The 16,864-nt window shown below is 46.1% G+C and overlaps 1 protein-coding gene across 1 annotated transcript in view; it reads right to left on the bottom strand.

Moving 5' to 3' along the window:
* Positions 1-16,864, bottom strand: part of SREK1IP1 (SREK1 interacting protein 1) — a 196,232-nt gene that overhangs the window by 163,303 nt on the left and 16,065 nt on the right. The window contains exons 2-3 of the mRNA XM_086960690.1: positions 13,511-13,558; positions 8,955-9,101 (exon numbers count right to left, since the gene is read on the bottom strand). Coding sequence (XP_086816816.1) covers positions 8,955-9,101; positions 13,511-13,558 — 195 coding nt within the window. The remainder of the gene's footprint in view (positions 1-8,954; positions 9,102-13,510; positions 13,559-16,864) is intronic.

Below are 16,864 nucleotides of genomic sequence, written 5' to 3' on the forward strand. Positions count from 1 at the left end.
CCTCCGCCCGGTGTGACTGTGGCTGTGAGGTACACGGTGCGTGAGCCTCGGGGCATTGCTGGGGCCTAAGAGCCTGTGGGGAGCGGGAGGCCTATCATCCGCATCAGTGCTTTAGATCCGCTTCGGGGGTGAGCTGCGGCAGAGTGCGGCGAGGGACAGCAGCCTTGAGAGGGGCCTCGAGCTCAGCCTTTGTCAGGGCCTGGGGGGGGCGGTGTGTGGAGGGAATCGGCCACCTACTCGGTCCGTGCTTCAGCGGACGGCGTAGTGCAGCCCTACAGCAGGAGCTGGTGGTGTTGTGAGAGGCTCTGCTGCGGGTAGTGTGGAGTGCCCCTCACTTCACCCTTCTCACCTTTTGCTGTACCTGCTGTCAGGATCCCAGCTTGTGCCCTTCCCTACTTGCTGAGCCGCCACTATTGTGCTGGACTATGTGAAGCCTCTAGCGTACTGGGTGGGGGCAGGATCTCGCTGTGGCTCTCTTTCTTCTAACTGGCTGGGTGGTCAGTATAGTGTGGCGTCGCAAGGAGCTACTGACTGGGCTGGTGTTTGTACCCTGCCGTGAGATAGATTTAGCTGTGTCCTCAAGGGACCGATTGCACCTTTGCCTTGCCTACTGTGCGACGGGTTGAGCTGCCTCTCAGCCAGATGACAAACCCTTGCGCCCCGAGGACAACGAGCTCCCGGCAACCAAAGCTTTCATGATAGAGCTGTTTTCTGCCATAAAAGAAGATATTTTGGAGCTTCGCTCGCAGCTTTTCTCTGACCAGCGCGAGATGCGGCGTGACGTAGATGCCATCGGGAGTGGGTGGCGACACTAGAGGAGCACAACCTGGGAGCTGCGGATGAAATCCATCAACTCCAGCAAGATGTCCTACGCCTCATGGAGCAAAACCTAGATCTTCAGGCTCACGCTGAGGACTTGGAGAACCGGTCCCGGCGGAATAATATTAGGATCCAAGCAGTTCCGTGGAAGGAGGATAGCCTGCGCGAGTATGTTGGTGCGCTTTTCCAACAGATCCTCGGTGACGAGGAGGATCAAGAAATCCAGATGGACCGTGTCCACCGGGTGGGCTTGCCGTGCGGTGCTAGGGCCCCTCCCCCGGACATATTGGTGTGCGTCCACGACTTCCAGATCAAATAGAAGATTCTCCGGAAGGCCCGAGAACGTAACCCCGTACAATTCCGAGGCCACGAACCGGCGCTCTTCCAGGACTTAGCAGCCTCCACCCTTGTCAAGCGTAGGGACTTTAAACCCATCACTAATAACCTTCGTGAGCAAGGCATCCCCTACTTGTGGGGCCACCCGTTTCGGCTTACTTTCAAGTACAATGGCAAGCTTATTCAGGCTCGCTCATTGGATAGTGCCTCTGAGATCCTGGGCTGGAGCGGTCCGCCCCTCCGCCTGGAGGGGTCGGGTCCCCTGCTAGGCGCGCAGGCGCTCCACCGAATGGCAACGCGTTGGAAGGTCCTCTACGCCTGCGAAGCCTGATGTGTCTGCAAGTCAGCTAGAGAGGGAGGCTGCTGTTACCTCTGTGGTGCTGGTGACTGACAACTCTGGGGCCTCTTGAGGTCCACAGGGCTGGCATTGGTTGGGTCTTTATCTGGCACCGGAGGCAGGCTGATCTCTGATGAGGTTTTGCTGCCTATCTCTGTCCTTGTGAGGGAAGGTGTCCTGTATCAGGACGGAGAAGTGTTACATGATGGTGCCATGTTGCCCTGCTAGTTGGGCCTGTATGACGGACTGTTGTCACTCGGGGCGACTTTTGAGTCTCCTATCCTTCTGGGCTTTCTTTTGTTCCTTTCTCCAGTTGTTGAAATTAAGGGTAGGTCTTTAGCGGTCCGCGTCCAATGGGGGGGGGGGAGACGCAGCTAACAATAGGGTCACTGTATGCCCCGAACGAACAGCGAGAGCCCTTTTTGAAGATGGCCCTGGCTGAGGTTTTAGCGTCTCCTGATGCATCGATCCTCGTGGGTGGGGATTTGAATGTTGTTATGGACCCAGGGATGGACAGGTCTGAGCAGAGGTACATTCAGTCGAGAGCGAGGTCGCAGGGGGGGGGAGAGAGTGGCTTCTTGAGGGAGGGTTGCATGATATCTGGCGCGTCCAGCAGCACCTAGTGCGCCATTACACCAACTATTCTGCAGCACATAAGACGTACGCGCGCTTAGATCACTTTTTGGCCACGTCCTCTCTCCTTCCCCATTTATCAGCAGCGGATATTACTACGTGCTAGCTTTCAGATCATGCCCTCATTTCAGTTCTTCTCACCTCCCATAGTCAGCTTCCGCTGACGCCCGGCTGGCGCCTCCGTGACTCCCTGCTCCAATCTGAATCAGTGGTCACGCGAATACGGGATACTATTACTAATTATCTTGCAGATAATGACCTGGAAGGCACATCCCGGTCGGTATGGGCGGCACTGAAGCTAGTGTTGTGGGGGAAGTTTATTGCGCTTGCGGCAACATATGCACGATTACGCAAAGAGAAGCGTGCTGAGTTAGAGAGGGAAGTGGGTGCCTTGGAAGCAATACATAAGAGGACGGGGGCCCGAGAGTGTGGAGGGAGTTGGTGACGAAAATGCGCATGTTGAAGCACCTCGATTTAGATAGAGCTGCGCACGCCTTATTGCGCTTGCGACACAAACTTTACCTCAGCGGGGACAAAGGGGGGGGGGTTGGCGCATAGATTGCAGGCACAGGCTCATTTAACGGCCATACAGGCCATTAGAGATCCTCAGGCAGTTGAACATTCCACTGATGCCCTTATTGTAGACTCCTGTTGACAGTTCTATCAGGGCCTGTACAGGGGAAAGGAGGTGGACTCTGGGGGAGTAGCGGACTATTTGGCGTCCTGCGCCATTACGCCTCTGGTTTATTTATTTTATTTATTTATAAAGATTTATATAGCGCGAACAAGATCCCAAGGGATATCAGAGCGCTTTACATTAAAGATGATCAGGGATTTACAGGCGTCAAATACAAATCAACAAGACAGTTACAAGGATACATAAAAGCAAACACAGTGGCTAAAAATAGCGGATCTGGGAGGGGAAGAAAAGATTTAATTAAAAAAAATATATTGAATCAGTACAAGACATGAAGGACAGAGGTAGAAGTCCAGTATCTTACAGCAGAAGATCCAAACCATTTAAGGTAAGAACTTGTTCATAAGGAAACTTTTCACTTTCAGTTTGAAAGCAAGAGTGGAGGTGAGTCTTCGAACTTCAGGAGGGAGAGTTCCAGATCGTTCGCGGCAGAACCGGAGAAAGCTCTTGGACGAGTTCTTTTTTTATGAAATATCTGTGGTTTCAGGAGGAAGGAGTTAGCGCTTCTTGAGGGTCTACCACCTCCAGATAATTCTAGCTTTTGGACAAGATACTTGGGGGTTTGGAAATGGAGGGCGTTGTGAGACAGGCAGGCAATCTTAGCTGTATTCTAGCTTCAATTTAGAGATTTTAAGACTGGGGAAATATGTGCATTTCTTTTTGTGCCCGTGGTCAGTCTGGCCGCAGCATTCAATGTAGCCCTAAGTAGGGCCAAGGTATATTTAGGAAGGCCACAGAGCGTAGCACTGCCATAGTCTAGCCTTGGCAAATATTATAAATCTGTAATGGAATTTGGAAAGACTTTTGGGATCTGCACAATTCCAAAGTTAATGGTCAGCTGAAACCGCATCTTTGCGAAATGTTACTAACTTGGGGCCTGATTTGGAGTTTCCTCCATCACAAACCCTGTCTGCCAAACCCTCGGCCGGCCCTCCTCCTTAAGAGATGGGTGGAACTTAAGTATTCTGTTGACGGAGCCCTTGTTAGCTCCGTCGTTGGAGTATTTCCTCCGAGAGCCCAATGGGGTAGGGGCCGTCGGAGGAGGGGCAGTACACCGTCTGCCCTAGTTACAGTAGATGGTGTCAGGCCTTTTTATTTACTGTCCATCACCACCAGGAAAACCCTCACCCCCAGGAAAACCCTTGTCCAGACATCGGTGGACGCTTTAGATTCCGCGATCTGCATAGAGGAGGTCATATCTGCGATTGCTCGGCTGAAGGTAGCTAAATCCCCGGGGCCGGATGGCTTCTCTGCCATATTTTATAAAACCTACTGTGTGGAGCTGGCTCCTCTTTTAACCCATCTATTCCCTTTCTTGATACGGGAGAGGTGACCCCCTCCATGTCAGAAAATTGCAACCTGAACATGCGAGACCACATCAACTCAATGGCTAAATCTGCCAGATTCCACCTGAGCTACCTATGGAAACTGAAACCCTTCCTTGACGCTCCCGACCTAAAACTGGCAGTCCAAGCACTAGTCATTTCTAGACTGGAATAAGGCTGTTCCACCCTCTCTGGTTTACCAAAGATCTCCCTAGCACCTTTAAAAGCCTGCCTCAATGCAGCCGCCAGACTACTTACCGGCACTAGGAAATTTGATCACATTTCTTCTCATCTGAAAGCACTGAACTGGCTTCCTCTCGAGGCCAGAATACAACTTAAGCTAGCTTGCATCACACACAAGGCCCTACACTCAAACTCCCCTGCATATCTTGCACAGAAACTTGTGGTATCCGGAGGAATCAGAAATTCACGGTCTGCCAGTGACCTCCTACTCAAGCCTGCACGCTTTCGGAAGAAAGAAAACTATAATCGGGCGTTTGCTAGGGCTGCACCAAGAATATGGAACTTCTTCCAACCCGCCATCAGAAGAATCCCCTCTCTTGCACGTTTCAAAAAGGAGGCCAAATCCTTCCTTATGGGTAAATTCCTCGGTTAAACCCCGTTCCCCCAACCACCACAGAGACTATTGCCTTCCTCTGTCGACCTTCGGCCAACCAAGAACCCTGGGGCCGGTCCTCAGCAACTGTAATACTAACTGTACTGTATACTTCCATCCCACTTGTACTCAGTAGCCCCCCCACCCTCCCTAATTCATGGTATACTCTTGTGATCCCATGCCTCTTGTACAACTCTATGACTCTGTAAAGCGCTCAGATACCCTAACGGGTCAAGTTCGCGCTCTATAAAAAACATAAATAAATTCTTAAGCAGGGAAAGAATCCTAAAGACTGTGGCTCATATAGGCCGATCTCTCTCCTCAACATCGATGCAAAATTCTTTGCGAGTATTCTGGCGGCGAGGCTCAGTCCCCTAATGGACGGAATCATAGATCCGGACCAGGCGGGTATTATCCCGACGCGAAAAGAAGGGGGGGGAGGGGGGGATAACACCAAACTGCTTCTTCACCTCATCGATTTGGTCCATCGGTCCCGGGCCCAGGCCCATTTTCTTTCCATTGATGCGGAGAAGGCCTTCGATCGGGTGGACTGGGATTACCTGTTCACAGTTCTGAAGGCCTTCGGATTGGGTGACAACTTTGTGCGTTGGGTTCGGTGCCTCTATACGGCCCCCCAAGGCGGCGGTCCGAGTGAATGGGTGCAAATCAGCCCTTTTTCCCATCACTAGAGGGACACGGCAGGTGTGTCCCTTATCCCCGCTGCTTTTTGCACTCTATATGGAGCCTTTTGCCCAACGCATCCGGTCAAATGTGGGTATTGCAGGGATTAAGTTTGGTGCTGACGCACTTAAAATTAGCTTATATGCTGATGATGTTATTCCGTCGCTTACTCAGCCTCACTCCTCCCTACGGTACCTATCTGCGTAACTCCTCGAATTTGGTAAGGTTGCGGGCTTCAAAGTTAATTTTTCAAAATCGCAAATCCTTAAAATCTCCATAACCGACGCAGATGTGCAAGACCTGCAGCAGGACTTCGTTTTTCAGTGGGTACATTCTGATATTCAATATCTGGGTATCCGGCTGACCTCCTCTATTGCTAAAACGGTCTCCCTTAATTATGGGCTGCTGGTAGATCAAACCACCAAAGCACTCTCGGACTGGTCCCGCCTCAACCTGGCCTTGTATGGGAGGTTGGCTGCATTGAAAAGGACAGTCCTCCTGCGGGTCCGCTACCTTTTCCAAACGCTGCCTTTGAGTCTCCCCACCGGGCACTCTTCAGAAGCTGCAGGGGCTCCTTAATAAATTCTTATGGAGCAACAAGCGGCCGAGGCTTGCATTGGCGTCGTCACCACACCAAAAGCTGAAGACGGCCTGGACTTTCCCTTGCTGACGGCTTACTATCAAGCGTCCTGTGTCCGATATGTCACGGAGTGGAATAGGCCCTTTTCTAGCAAGCACTGGAACTTTATGTAGCAGGCTGTAACATTTGGCGTGAGCTGTGGCTGCCTCGCAAGCATAGGGCGTGGGGCCTATATTCATCCTCGGTGACCACCCCAACTTTGAAAGCCTGGGATCAGTTGGCGCAGCGCAAGGGCTGGACTACATTTCCCTCCCCGATGACTACCATTGTTGATAACCCCGATTTTCTTCCGGGGTGTGCGTCTCCAGTCTTCCACCGCTGGTGGGAGGAAGGCTGTAAGAGGGTGGGCTTCCTCTTTGACCTTGAAGGCCTGATCCCTTTTCCCCAATTGTGTAGGGAATACTTCCACCTACCAGAGTCTGATGCTTTTCATTATGCGCAATTGGCGCACTGTGTGACCCAACCATCTAACTTTGCATCCATGTCCCGCCATTTGACTACCTTTGAACGATGGTTAGTCTGCAAGAAGGATGACCGTAAGCTCATATCTGAACTATATGCGATGATTCTGTTGCACCCCAAGAAGCTGCGTATGAAGGTGCAGGTTCGCTGGGAGACGGAGTTAGGGCGCCCCTTAACACGTAAAAAATGTATCGCGTACACCACACGGCCTCCAACACTGCGGGTACCGAGTCTGCCTATAAGGTGGCCACTTATTGGAACTATACCCAGGCGCGCATCAAGGCATAGGATGTAGCGAAGTCAGGCCTCTGCTGGCTGGGGTGTGGCCTTCCGGGTACTTTGGTGCATCTGTTGTGGCATTACCCGAAGTTGGTGCGGTATTGGAAGGTGGTTCTCGATGAACTGGATGATGCTTTCCAGATTACATTCCCTCGGGCACCTGAGCACACGCTGTTGGGACTCCCCCATCCCAAGTCTTTTCCACTGCGCTCGCTGAGGGGTAGGCAGATTGCATTAGCTCGGCTTGCGGCACGCAGGTCCTTCTGGCGCAATGGGGCTCCTCTGCTACACCGGACCCGCGGGATTGGATCCAAAGGCTTTGGAACGTCTCTCGTTGGGCATGGACGGGAAGGGCGCTGAATATGTGAAGTTATGGGGGTCCATTCCTGCAACTCCTTTCTAAGGATCTGAGGGAGGTCACGTGCCCGAAGTACCTACAAATACTGCAGCTAATTTCTTTGGAGCCTAGGGGGGCCGTTGACGTTACCTGAGGAGTGGCAAGATGGGTCTGGGGGTTTTCGAGGTGGTTGGTGGAGTTTGAGGCTGAAGTGGAGCTGGGAGGGAGTGGGGGGTTGATGGGAGGGGGGGTTGGGTGTTTGTCTTTTTTCTTTGTCTGTTCCCATCTGTTAAAAAAGGGTTTTGTGCCATTAGCTTGGCATTTGTTAAGGCTCGAAATCTCTTTCGCGGGGTCGCCCTCCGGGTTGTAGACCCGTACGCTGTGTAGCTTTCCAGAGATTACGTTCTGCCGGCAAGTTGATGTAGGCAGCTGAGCTGTGTATTACAATGTTTTACCACACAATAAAAATGATTGATTCTAAACTGTATTATAAATTTCTAACTCACCTCACCTCCTTGAGAAAGCCTTGGACTGCTCTGTCTTGCTACCTTGAGAGAGTCCAGTGCTGAACAGGAGTACTTGGTTATCCAGTTTGGGGTCCAGTAGTACTGTAGTCCCAGGACACAATCAGAAAATCACTTCAACTGATGAAACAAAACTTGACTTGTAACCCCATGACTGCCCTGGTGCCCAAGAAACCCGATCGTCACACGTTTCTACTCCCTTTAGTGGACTTGGTTACAACTAGGGAAAGCACCTTTTTATAACAATATTATTTTGTATTTGTTTGGCTATGGAGATGAATCCACCATCCAACTGTGTTTAAATGTATGCCGTTATTGACTTGGACTCATATAAAATGAGCATATATAATCAAAAGAATACCCTTTCAGACAGAGTGACGCATACACTATGCAAAAAAGAAGCAGAAAACGCTGGGAAGTTCTCAAGTTTAGGTGGAAAGCAGCTCCTGTATAGAGCACTCTCAACACCAGTGACAATCTAGATCTGCTCACCTCAAATGTCTGCTTTTCTATCAAAGTCTCTAAGCATAGGATTAGCAGAGTGGTAATTGGATTTTGTCATTTTACAGCTCAGCATGGACAGCAGTGTGCCAGTCCTATGCTTAAAGACTTTGCTGTAAAAAATGGCAAAATACTGTGTCCTTTTCTATCTCAGCGTGAATGGCACTTTACAAGAGAGTACAGGCAAAATAAATAGCGGGCATTTACACTCAATATAAAACATAAATAAAATAAGAAAAGCCCGCTTCGAACCAGCGTTGCTACTAATGAGAAATAAATTATGTTTAGGCAGATGTGAACAATGTGCACAGGTTTTGTGCTTTCACTCAAAGTGAAGGATTCCAATGGGAAAAGTAGGCTGACTCATTGTCCCATGCTGTACGCTGTGGAGGGCGGAAGCTAAATATGAGTGAAAATTATGTAAGGCATGAACAGGTCTCACTATATAGTACAGAACACGAAAATAAATAATTGTAAAAGAACATGAAACTAAATAATTGTGAAATAATAATGCAAGTTACCATTTGAGGTAGCAATAGGAGACATTGTCAAAATAATGGCTCCTTTTTACTAAATCTTGAAGTTGGTGGCTAAGCAGAGTACAACGCATCTCAAAGATACTGTGTGGCTATGGGGAAGTCATTACCATTACTCTTTCAAAGACTTCTCCAGGGAACACAGATCTTCGTATAGCACAGTAGTTTCCAAAATCTAGAACTTGCGTTTTATAGATTTCTACAAAACCAAAAATAACGTTTTAAACTTACTCTTTTTATCTGCAATAACTTGCACTCTTCCGACCTCCTCGAGTTCCTCTTCACTCTCTTCACTACTGGTACTACTAACATCTAAAACAATGTCTCTTTTTGGGTCAACCCGAAGAAAATTCCTACATTCAAATGTCAAATGACCGGCTGAAATAAAAAGAAAAACAATTACTAGTTAATTACTAAAAAGTATGTAAGTAAAATAAGTATATGCTTCTGTATGACTTTCACTGGTCCCGTTGTCCATGGAAATAAATTAACTTACATCAACCAAAGCCATTTTAAGGGAAAAATCGATCATTAAACAGAACAGATGTCAAATTACAGAGCAACTACTTTTAAAAGTTGAAATTGAAATCGGAATTGAGAATACCAATTGGCATGATGTATGTATACTACTTGCAGTTATGCACACATCTACACACATACTGGTATAAATGACATACACTTGTGAATAGGTTGACTTAGGAATATGGCTATAGGCGCATCAACACACAGTACACATTGGCCAACCAGACTTCCAGACACGTAGAACATCAGTTGTGTGCTTACCCATATACAAGGATCGAGAGGTATGGTTTCGATTTGTTGGCGGCCTGCATAGTATATAGCTGGTCTAATGTGCTCTCAAATAACAAGATGTGGATGGAGGTAACAAGTGGGGAAATTTGTGTGCGAAGATGGCCTGGCATATGCTGTCCACTATTCTAGTGGGCACCTTGCACCAGTACAAACGACCCATCATAACATAAAACAACATTGACAGACCTAAAACCACCTTACGTGCATCCACCTATCGACCGTGGAACAAGCTAAATTTTGAACACTTAGAAACAAGGCTAACATCCAGCACAGATCTAGAGACAATAAATTCTGTTAGAAAACTATCTGAGTGGCTACAGGAAGCTTTTGATATCCTAACGCCACTAAAAATTATATAACAAAAAAGATTAAAACAGGCACCTTGGAGGAACCCAGAGCTAAAAGAGATAAAACAACAAACTAGAAAACTGCAACATGCCTGGCTCAAAACAAAAAAACAATCAAGACACACTTAGGCTACAGAAACCTAACAGATTATACAAGTCAGCTATCAAAACAGCAAACAAAGATACTATTCAGACAGAATGCTAAATGTGCAAATACAGAATTCTATAAAATTCTCACTGAATTTTGCAAACCAAATTGCCTAGAAGGAGCGAATCCCATTAGTCAAGATTTCCCAGACAAACTGGCAAATCATTTCACGGCCAAAGCAGACAAGTTGGACTCATATTTAAAACAAAGAAAAAACACCAGCACCGACCCTTTTCAAAACCAACAATCCAAGAATACACTAACCAAGCCTCTCGATTCCTTCCAACAAATTTCACAAAATGAAGTTCTGGACCTGGTCAAAGAAAGCAGGCCTGCCGGCAACCCTTCTGATCCCTGTCCACCAAAAACCTTCAAGAAAATTCTTCTCACAACCTCTGCTGCTACACCACTAAGAAGAATCATCAAATATTCCTTAACTATGGGAATATTTTCAGAAGAACTAAAAAAGTCATGCATAAGCCCACTACTAAAGAAAACAAACCTAGACCTGCTGTAACCCGACAACTACAGACCGATTAAAAATTGTCCTTTCCTGGGCAAACTGATAGGAAGAGCAGCATTTGCCCAGATGTAAAAATTAACTGAAGATAATGCCATTCTTTTAGACTTACAAACGGGATTGCGTCCAGGAAGAGCCACGGAATCTGCCCTTGTTGCCAACTGGGATGACCTTAAGAACACAGTTGACTGCAACGGGGATGCTGCGCTACTTCTATTGGATCTCTCACCTGCCTTCGACACAGTTGACCATGACACTCTGGTACAAAGACTCTATGAAGCCGGTATAGAGGGGACTGCTCTTGACTGGATCACATCCTACCTTCACAACAGAACTAATGTTATCTATACTCCCTCCCCCCCACCTTTCTCTTCCAAACTGTGCTTAACAAAAGCAGGAGTCCCTCAAGGCTCTATCATCTCACCCATGCTTTTCAACATCTACATTAAGTCATTACTGGGCCTGATCAATCAATTTCACCTCACGTGCTGCAAGTATGCAGATGACATGCAAATACTTTTTCAACTGGAATGCTCCAAAGACATTGGAAACGCACCAATTTTCAGTTGCCTCAGAGCAGTGGATCAATGGATAACATGGAGCTATCTCAAATTGAATGCTTCCAAAACAGAAAAACTCAAATGCGGCGACTGGAAAAATTATGACCAAAGCGCCACATGGCCTGATGATCTGGGACCACCGCCTAAAGTATCAAAGGAAGTAAGAAACCTCAGAATGACCCAGGACTTCAAGCTATCAATGAATGCGCAAGTGGACAAACTAGGAAGATCAAGCTTTGTCACTATACAAACTCTGCGATTAATTTTCCCCTACCTGGGATTCCCACAAAAGGTCCAGTCTACCATCTCTCTTGTTCTGTCCAGACATGATTACGCCAATAGCCTAAACCATGGATCCCCTTAAACTACTATGAAAAGACTACAACGGATTCCAAACTTTGCTGCCAGACTAATGTTACATATAAAACAGCAGGTCCACATCTCCCCTGCCTTGAGAGCTCTACATTGGTTACCGGCTGCCAGAAGATCCACACTTTATTTAGCTGCTTTATATCACCCACAAAGCGATACATGGAACAACCGCTTTTCCTCACGAATAAAATCACAAAATACAATCAACAAAGGAACCTCAGTTCTAGAGTGGCACCTTGCCTCAAAATCCTACCGTACACGAAAACTACCATGGGTGGCAAATCCTTCTCTGTTCAAGCAGCTAAACTATGGAACTCTTTACCCCCAAACATTAGATCAACGGATAACCACCTTATCTTCAAAAAACTACTCAAGAATTGGCTCTTCCCCACATAACCACCATACTCAAACATAAATATACAGCATATCCCTCTCTATATCAGCATTTATTTGGAATAAATATATGTACCTAGATAAGTGTATTGCTTTGTATAAACATGAATCATAATTATATTTTTTAAATATGTAAATATTCTTTAGTTCTGCTTAATAAATGTACATATTACTTAGTTACATTATTCTATGTTAAACATATATTCATTTATTGCATAAATAAGTAAATCTTTCGTCATAACTATTTATCTACAATTCCTTCATTATTGAATTACAAAGAAAACATTTAAGTACATCAACATCTGAAAGTCTGAATGTATTAAATGCAACATTAATCTAAATATATTATCTTTCTTCTACTTCTACAAATTCCATGTACTTATGTATCTTAATATTTATTACTTTACTTCTAAATCAGCATAATTAATGCACTACCCTATACTTCACCCTCTACCTCCACTCTGTGTCATCTCAAACCTCATTCCACTACTCTCTCACTGTATACCACTCTCAATATATCCTCTACCTTAACTCTCGGACTCATCTCAAACCTCATTCTACAACTCTTTCCAATGCACTACCCTATTTCTCACCTAATAACTCTCTCAATATATCATCTACCTCCACTCTCCCATTCATCCCAAACCCCAGACCACTACTATGGTCCCCAAAATAACCCTTTCTATACTCTTTCCTCCACCAACCCCTCCTTGCATCATCTCATACCTCTTTTACTATTCAGATCTCCCAAACAAGCCTTTCTGAACACTTGCCTCTGGCTTTTTCGACCTCCACCTCCCCTTCTCTCATCTCAAACCCCCTCCTGCTATGAATGCCAAAAAAACACACCCCAAAAACTATAGACCCTTCTCCTATCCCTCCACCATTCCGTTTAAAATCCAAATCACAGTCTAACGTGACCACCGCTGACATCAAATTAATTTCATATTTCCCTACACTAATTCACTACTAATGCTTTTTGGGTTCCAGAGTAGCCTGCTACTCGCCGAACAGTGCTACAACCCCTCATAAGGGGTGCAAGTGCTATATAAATCCAAACCCTTCCCTCTTCCATCCTTTCACTATCTTTTTCAATCCAAATAACAGACATGTCCACCGCTCAAATTAATTTCACATTTCCCTATACCAATTCACCACTAATCCTTTTTTGGTTCCAGAGTAGCGTGCTACTCGTCGAAAAGTGTTTCAGCACCTTACCAGGGGTAGCAAGCACAATATAAATGCAAACCATTTATCTTCTATCCCTCCACTGTTCTTCTCAATCCAAATAACAGACTAAACATATCCACCGCTCAAATTAACTTCATATTTCAATATACTAATTCACCACTAATCTATTTGGGTTCCGGAGTAGCGTGCTAGTCACTGAAAAAGTGCTTAGACGCCTCGTCCGGGGTAGTAAGCGCTATATAAAAAGGCAATTACAATACAATACAATACTTTACTGTTTTGCTTCTCTTGTGGTATAAGCATGTTCAAAAAATAATTGCTGTGTTGCCTGAGGTGTGTTAAATGTAAGAAAATATCTCCCTACGAATAAACTACAAGTACAACAAATATACAATAGCCTACATATTAACCTTGCGCAAAAAATATGTTGGTACTGTACTTACGGTATCCACATTTCTTACAGCCTGCCCTAATGTTATCTTTGTTGCCACCTGCAAACAAAGCACAAAGTAAGGCTTGTTAACATCTGCACAATTGCGAACCAAAAGCAGTTTTTTTTTACTTGATTCACTTCTGATACCGTCTTAAAACAACTGCTAAATGTTATTGCCTACCAGGGACACCAATAATAGCTGCCAGTTGCTTTCTTTTTTTACCAATATGACTCGAAAGTGCACAATGAGGGACAATGAAAGTTACACCAAGAAAAGATTGCGTGCATTGGAATCTACATTTTCTGCATGGTACTCCGTGAATGAGCACTCCTATCCCGTTTTAGGTTTTTATCTTGTGTTCAAAGCTGTATTATGTACTGCCACCTGTATGCAAGAAAGGTTAGGAGTAACTTACACAGTATTTAGAAAGTAGTCTATAACTCGATGTGCACTTCTTCCAGCCTTGCCACTTCTAGATTAGGCTTCACAAAAAAGTTGTCAGCAAAGTTGTTTGTTAGCAGTACTTTAAACATGCATTGGCATAGCCAATAGGTCTCGCCTTTGGGACATTGCAAGTGTTTAGCCATGCAACACATTACTACGCAAGAGCTGTTGGCTTTGTTTAAATGTTTTAGCCATGTTGTATAGCAGTGTGGCTGAAACTAAAGGGAAACCAGCTGTGCGTTCCCCTCTAAGGCAGTTACCTCTTCCACAAGACTTCTCGTTTAGCCCAAACTGAACAAACCTATTAAATGTCTGCGTCGGTTTTTCCTTTTAAAGAAATGATTGGTTTCACTTTTAAGGCTCCACAAACCGGCAGTTTGTTATGGACGCCAACTGGATGCCCGCCCTCCTGGAAACGTGTAAACAAAGGTTGCCAAGTGTGTATTTTTGGCCAGCTGCTGTCCCAGTGGTCACGGGCTCAGGCTGCGCATATCTGAAGGCTGCCTGAACTGACACGCTCCACACTGAACAGAACTGCAAAAACAAACCCTGTATCAAGCAAGCGCCAAGAGTTCCTAGAAAGCCAAAGCGGGCTTGTGCCGTTGTTTCAATGACGAGTCAGCCGCGCACTCAGGCAGTTGAACGGTGTCACCGCCAGCCTTGAACACAACCATACCACACTTGCAGTCATATACAAATAATACCATGGAAGCAAAATGCGCTATAACAAGATTTGTTAAATTATACGCTGGTCGTGGATATTTTCAGTATGTATAGAAGACAAGCAGTTCATTTACAATTTCTTTCCAAAAATATTCAACAACTGCTTCATTTTACGCACATCAAGCATTTATGTACTAGAAACATTATGATATGCACATCAAACTTGTAGCATACCAGACACGTTATCAGCAGTTTTCAGTTTGAAAGCAAGACTAGAGCCTCTCTCTTCAGTGTCAGTAAAGTACATAGAAAACAAGCGTTGCAACGTTAATTACAAACAGATGGCTCCTGCGTGCACTAGAGCCTCTCTCTTCAGTGGCAGTAAAGTACATGAAAAACAAGCGCAGCAACGCTAATTACAAACAGATGACCCCAGTGCGCCGCTGCTCACTCCCGCAAGGTGGATGCCATGGCATGCACAAGTTTCTGAAAAGTGAAGACAGATTCCAAACGGTCATCTCCTAGATCAGTGCATGGGCGCTGCTCTAGGCTCGACCTAAAAACACATAGTGGGCTTTGGCTACGCCTCAGGGGAATATTACTCTCCCACTTTCTGCTATTCACTGGTTGGATGTATTCTTCTGCATTCCATTGTATAGCAAGAACGCCAATTTTTAAACTAAAATGTGCACTACGTAATTACACATTCAGTTCTTTATGTCATACATGCACTACATAGACCAGGGTTCTCCGACGAGTAGCTTGTAAGCTACAGGGACCTCGCCAGCTAATTGTAATTACCTCTCCTATGTGCAACTCATATTTACAACAAGGGGTGGTGAGGGACAGAGTCTCTGAATTAAGCAGAAAGCTCTCACCCAGTCAAGAGATCAGGGCTAGATCCAACACCGTTTTTTAGCTCACTGCACCATCCCAGTTTCAGAACCTGGCTGTATGCAAATTAGTCTGTTCCTGTTCCAGTGCATGATGGGAACAGGGCAAACCAAACTACAAAAGCCAATTCTTACACTGGGAAGGAAACAAGCTCCCGGGGACCGGTTTCTGGCATTACAGCCGTCTTCGGCCCGGTTTGCTTGAATCCTGATGGTGCAATGAGCAAGGGTCTCACATCTGAGAATACCCTTCCACGCTTAGGGTGGACAAAAATATTTACAACAAGGGGTGGTGAGGGACAGAGTCTCTGAATTAAGCAGAAAGCTCTCACCCAGTCAAGAGATACGGGCTAGATCCAACACCGTTTTTTAGCTCACTGCACCATCCCAGTTTCAGAACCTGGCTGTATGCAAATTAGTCTGTTCCTGTTCCAGTGCATGATGGGAACAGGGCAAACCAAACTACAAAAGCCAATTCTTACACTGGGAAGGAAACAAGCTCCCGGGGACCGGTTTCTGGCATTACAGCCGTCTTCGGCCCGGTTTGCTTGAATCCTGATGGTGCAATGAGCAAGGGTCTCACATCTGAGAATACCCTTCCACGCTTAGGGTGGACAAAAATATTTACAACAAGGGGTGGTGAGGGACAGAGTCTCTGAATTAAGCAGAAAGCTCTCACCCAGTCAAGAGATCAGGGCTAGATCCAACACCGTTTTTTAGCTCACTGCACCATCCCAGTTTCAGAACCTGGCTGTATGCAAATTAGTCTGTTCCTGTTCCAGTGCATGATGGGAACAGGGCAAACCAAACTACAAAAGCCAATTCTTACACTGGGAAGGAAACAAGCTCCCGGGGACCGGTTTCTGGCATTACAGCCGTCTTCGGCCCGGTTTGCTTGAATCCCGATGGTGCAATGAGCAAGGGTCTCACATCTGAGAATACCCTTCCACGCTTAGGGTGGACAAAAATATTTACAACAAGGGGTGGTGAGGGACAGAGTCTCTGAATTAAGCAGAAAGCTCTCACCCAGTCAAGAGATCAGGGCTAGATCCAACACCGTTTTTTAGCTCACTGCACCATCCCAGTTTCAGAACCTGGCTGTATGCAAATTAGTCTGTTCCTGTTCCAGTGCATGATGGGAACAGGGCAAACCAAACTACAAAAGCCAATTCTTACACTGGGAAGGAAACAAGCTCCCGGGGACCGGTTTCTGGCATTACAGCCGTCTTCGGCCCGGTTTGCTTGAATCCTGATGGTGCAATGAGCAAGGGTCTCACATCTGAGAATACCCTTCCACGCTTAGGGCGGACAAAAATATTTACAACAAGGGGTGGTGAGGGACAGAGTCTCTGAATTAAGCAGA

The sequence above is a fragment of the Lissotriton vulgaris genome, chromosome 3_1 (genome assembly GCF_964263255.1).
Source record: "Lissotriton vulgaris chromosome 3_1, aLisVul1.2, whole genome shotgun sequence".
Classification (NCBI taxonomy): domain Eukaryota; kingdom Metazoa; phylum Chordata; class Amphibia; order Caudata; family Salamandridae; genus Lissotriton; species Lissotriton vulgaris.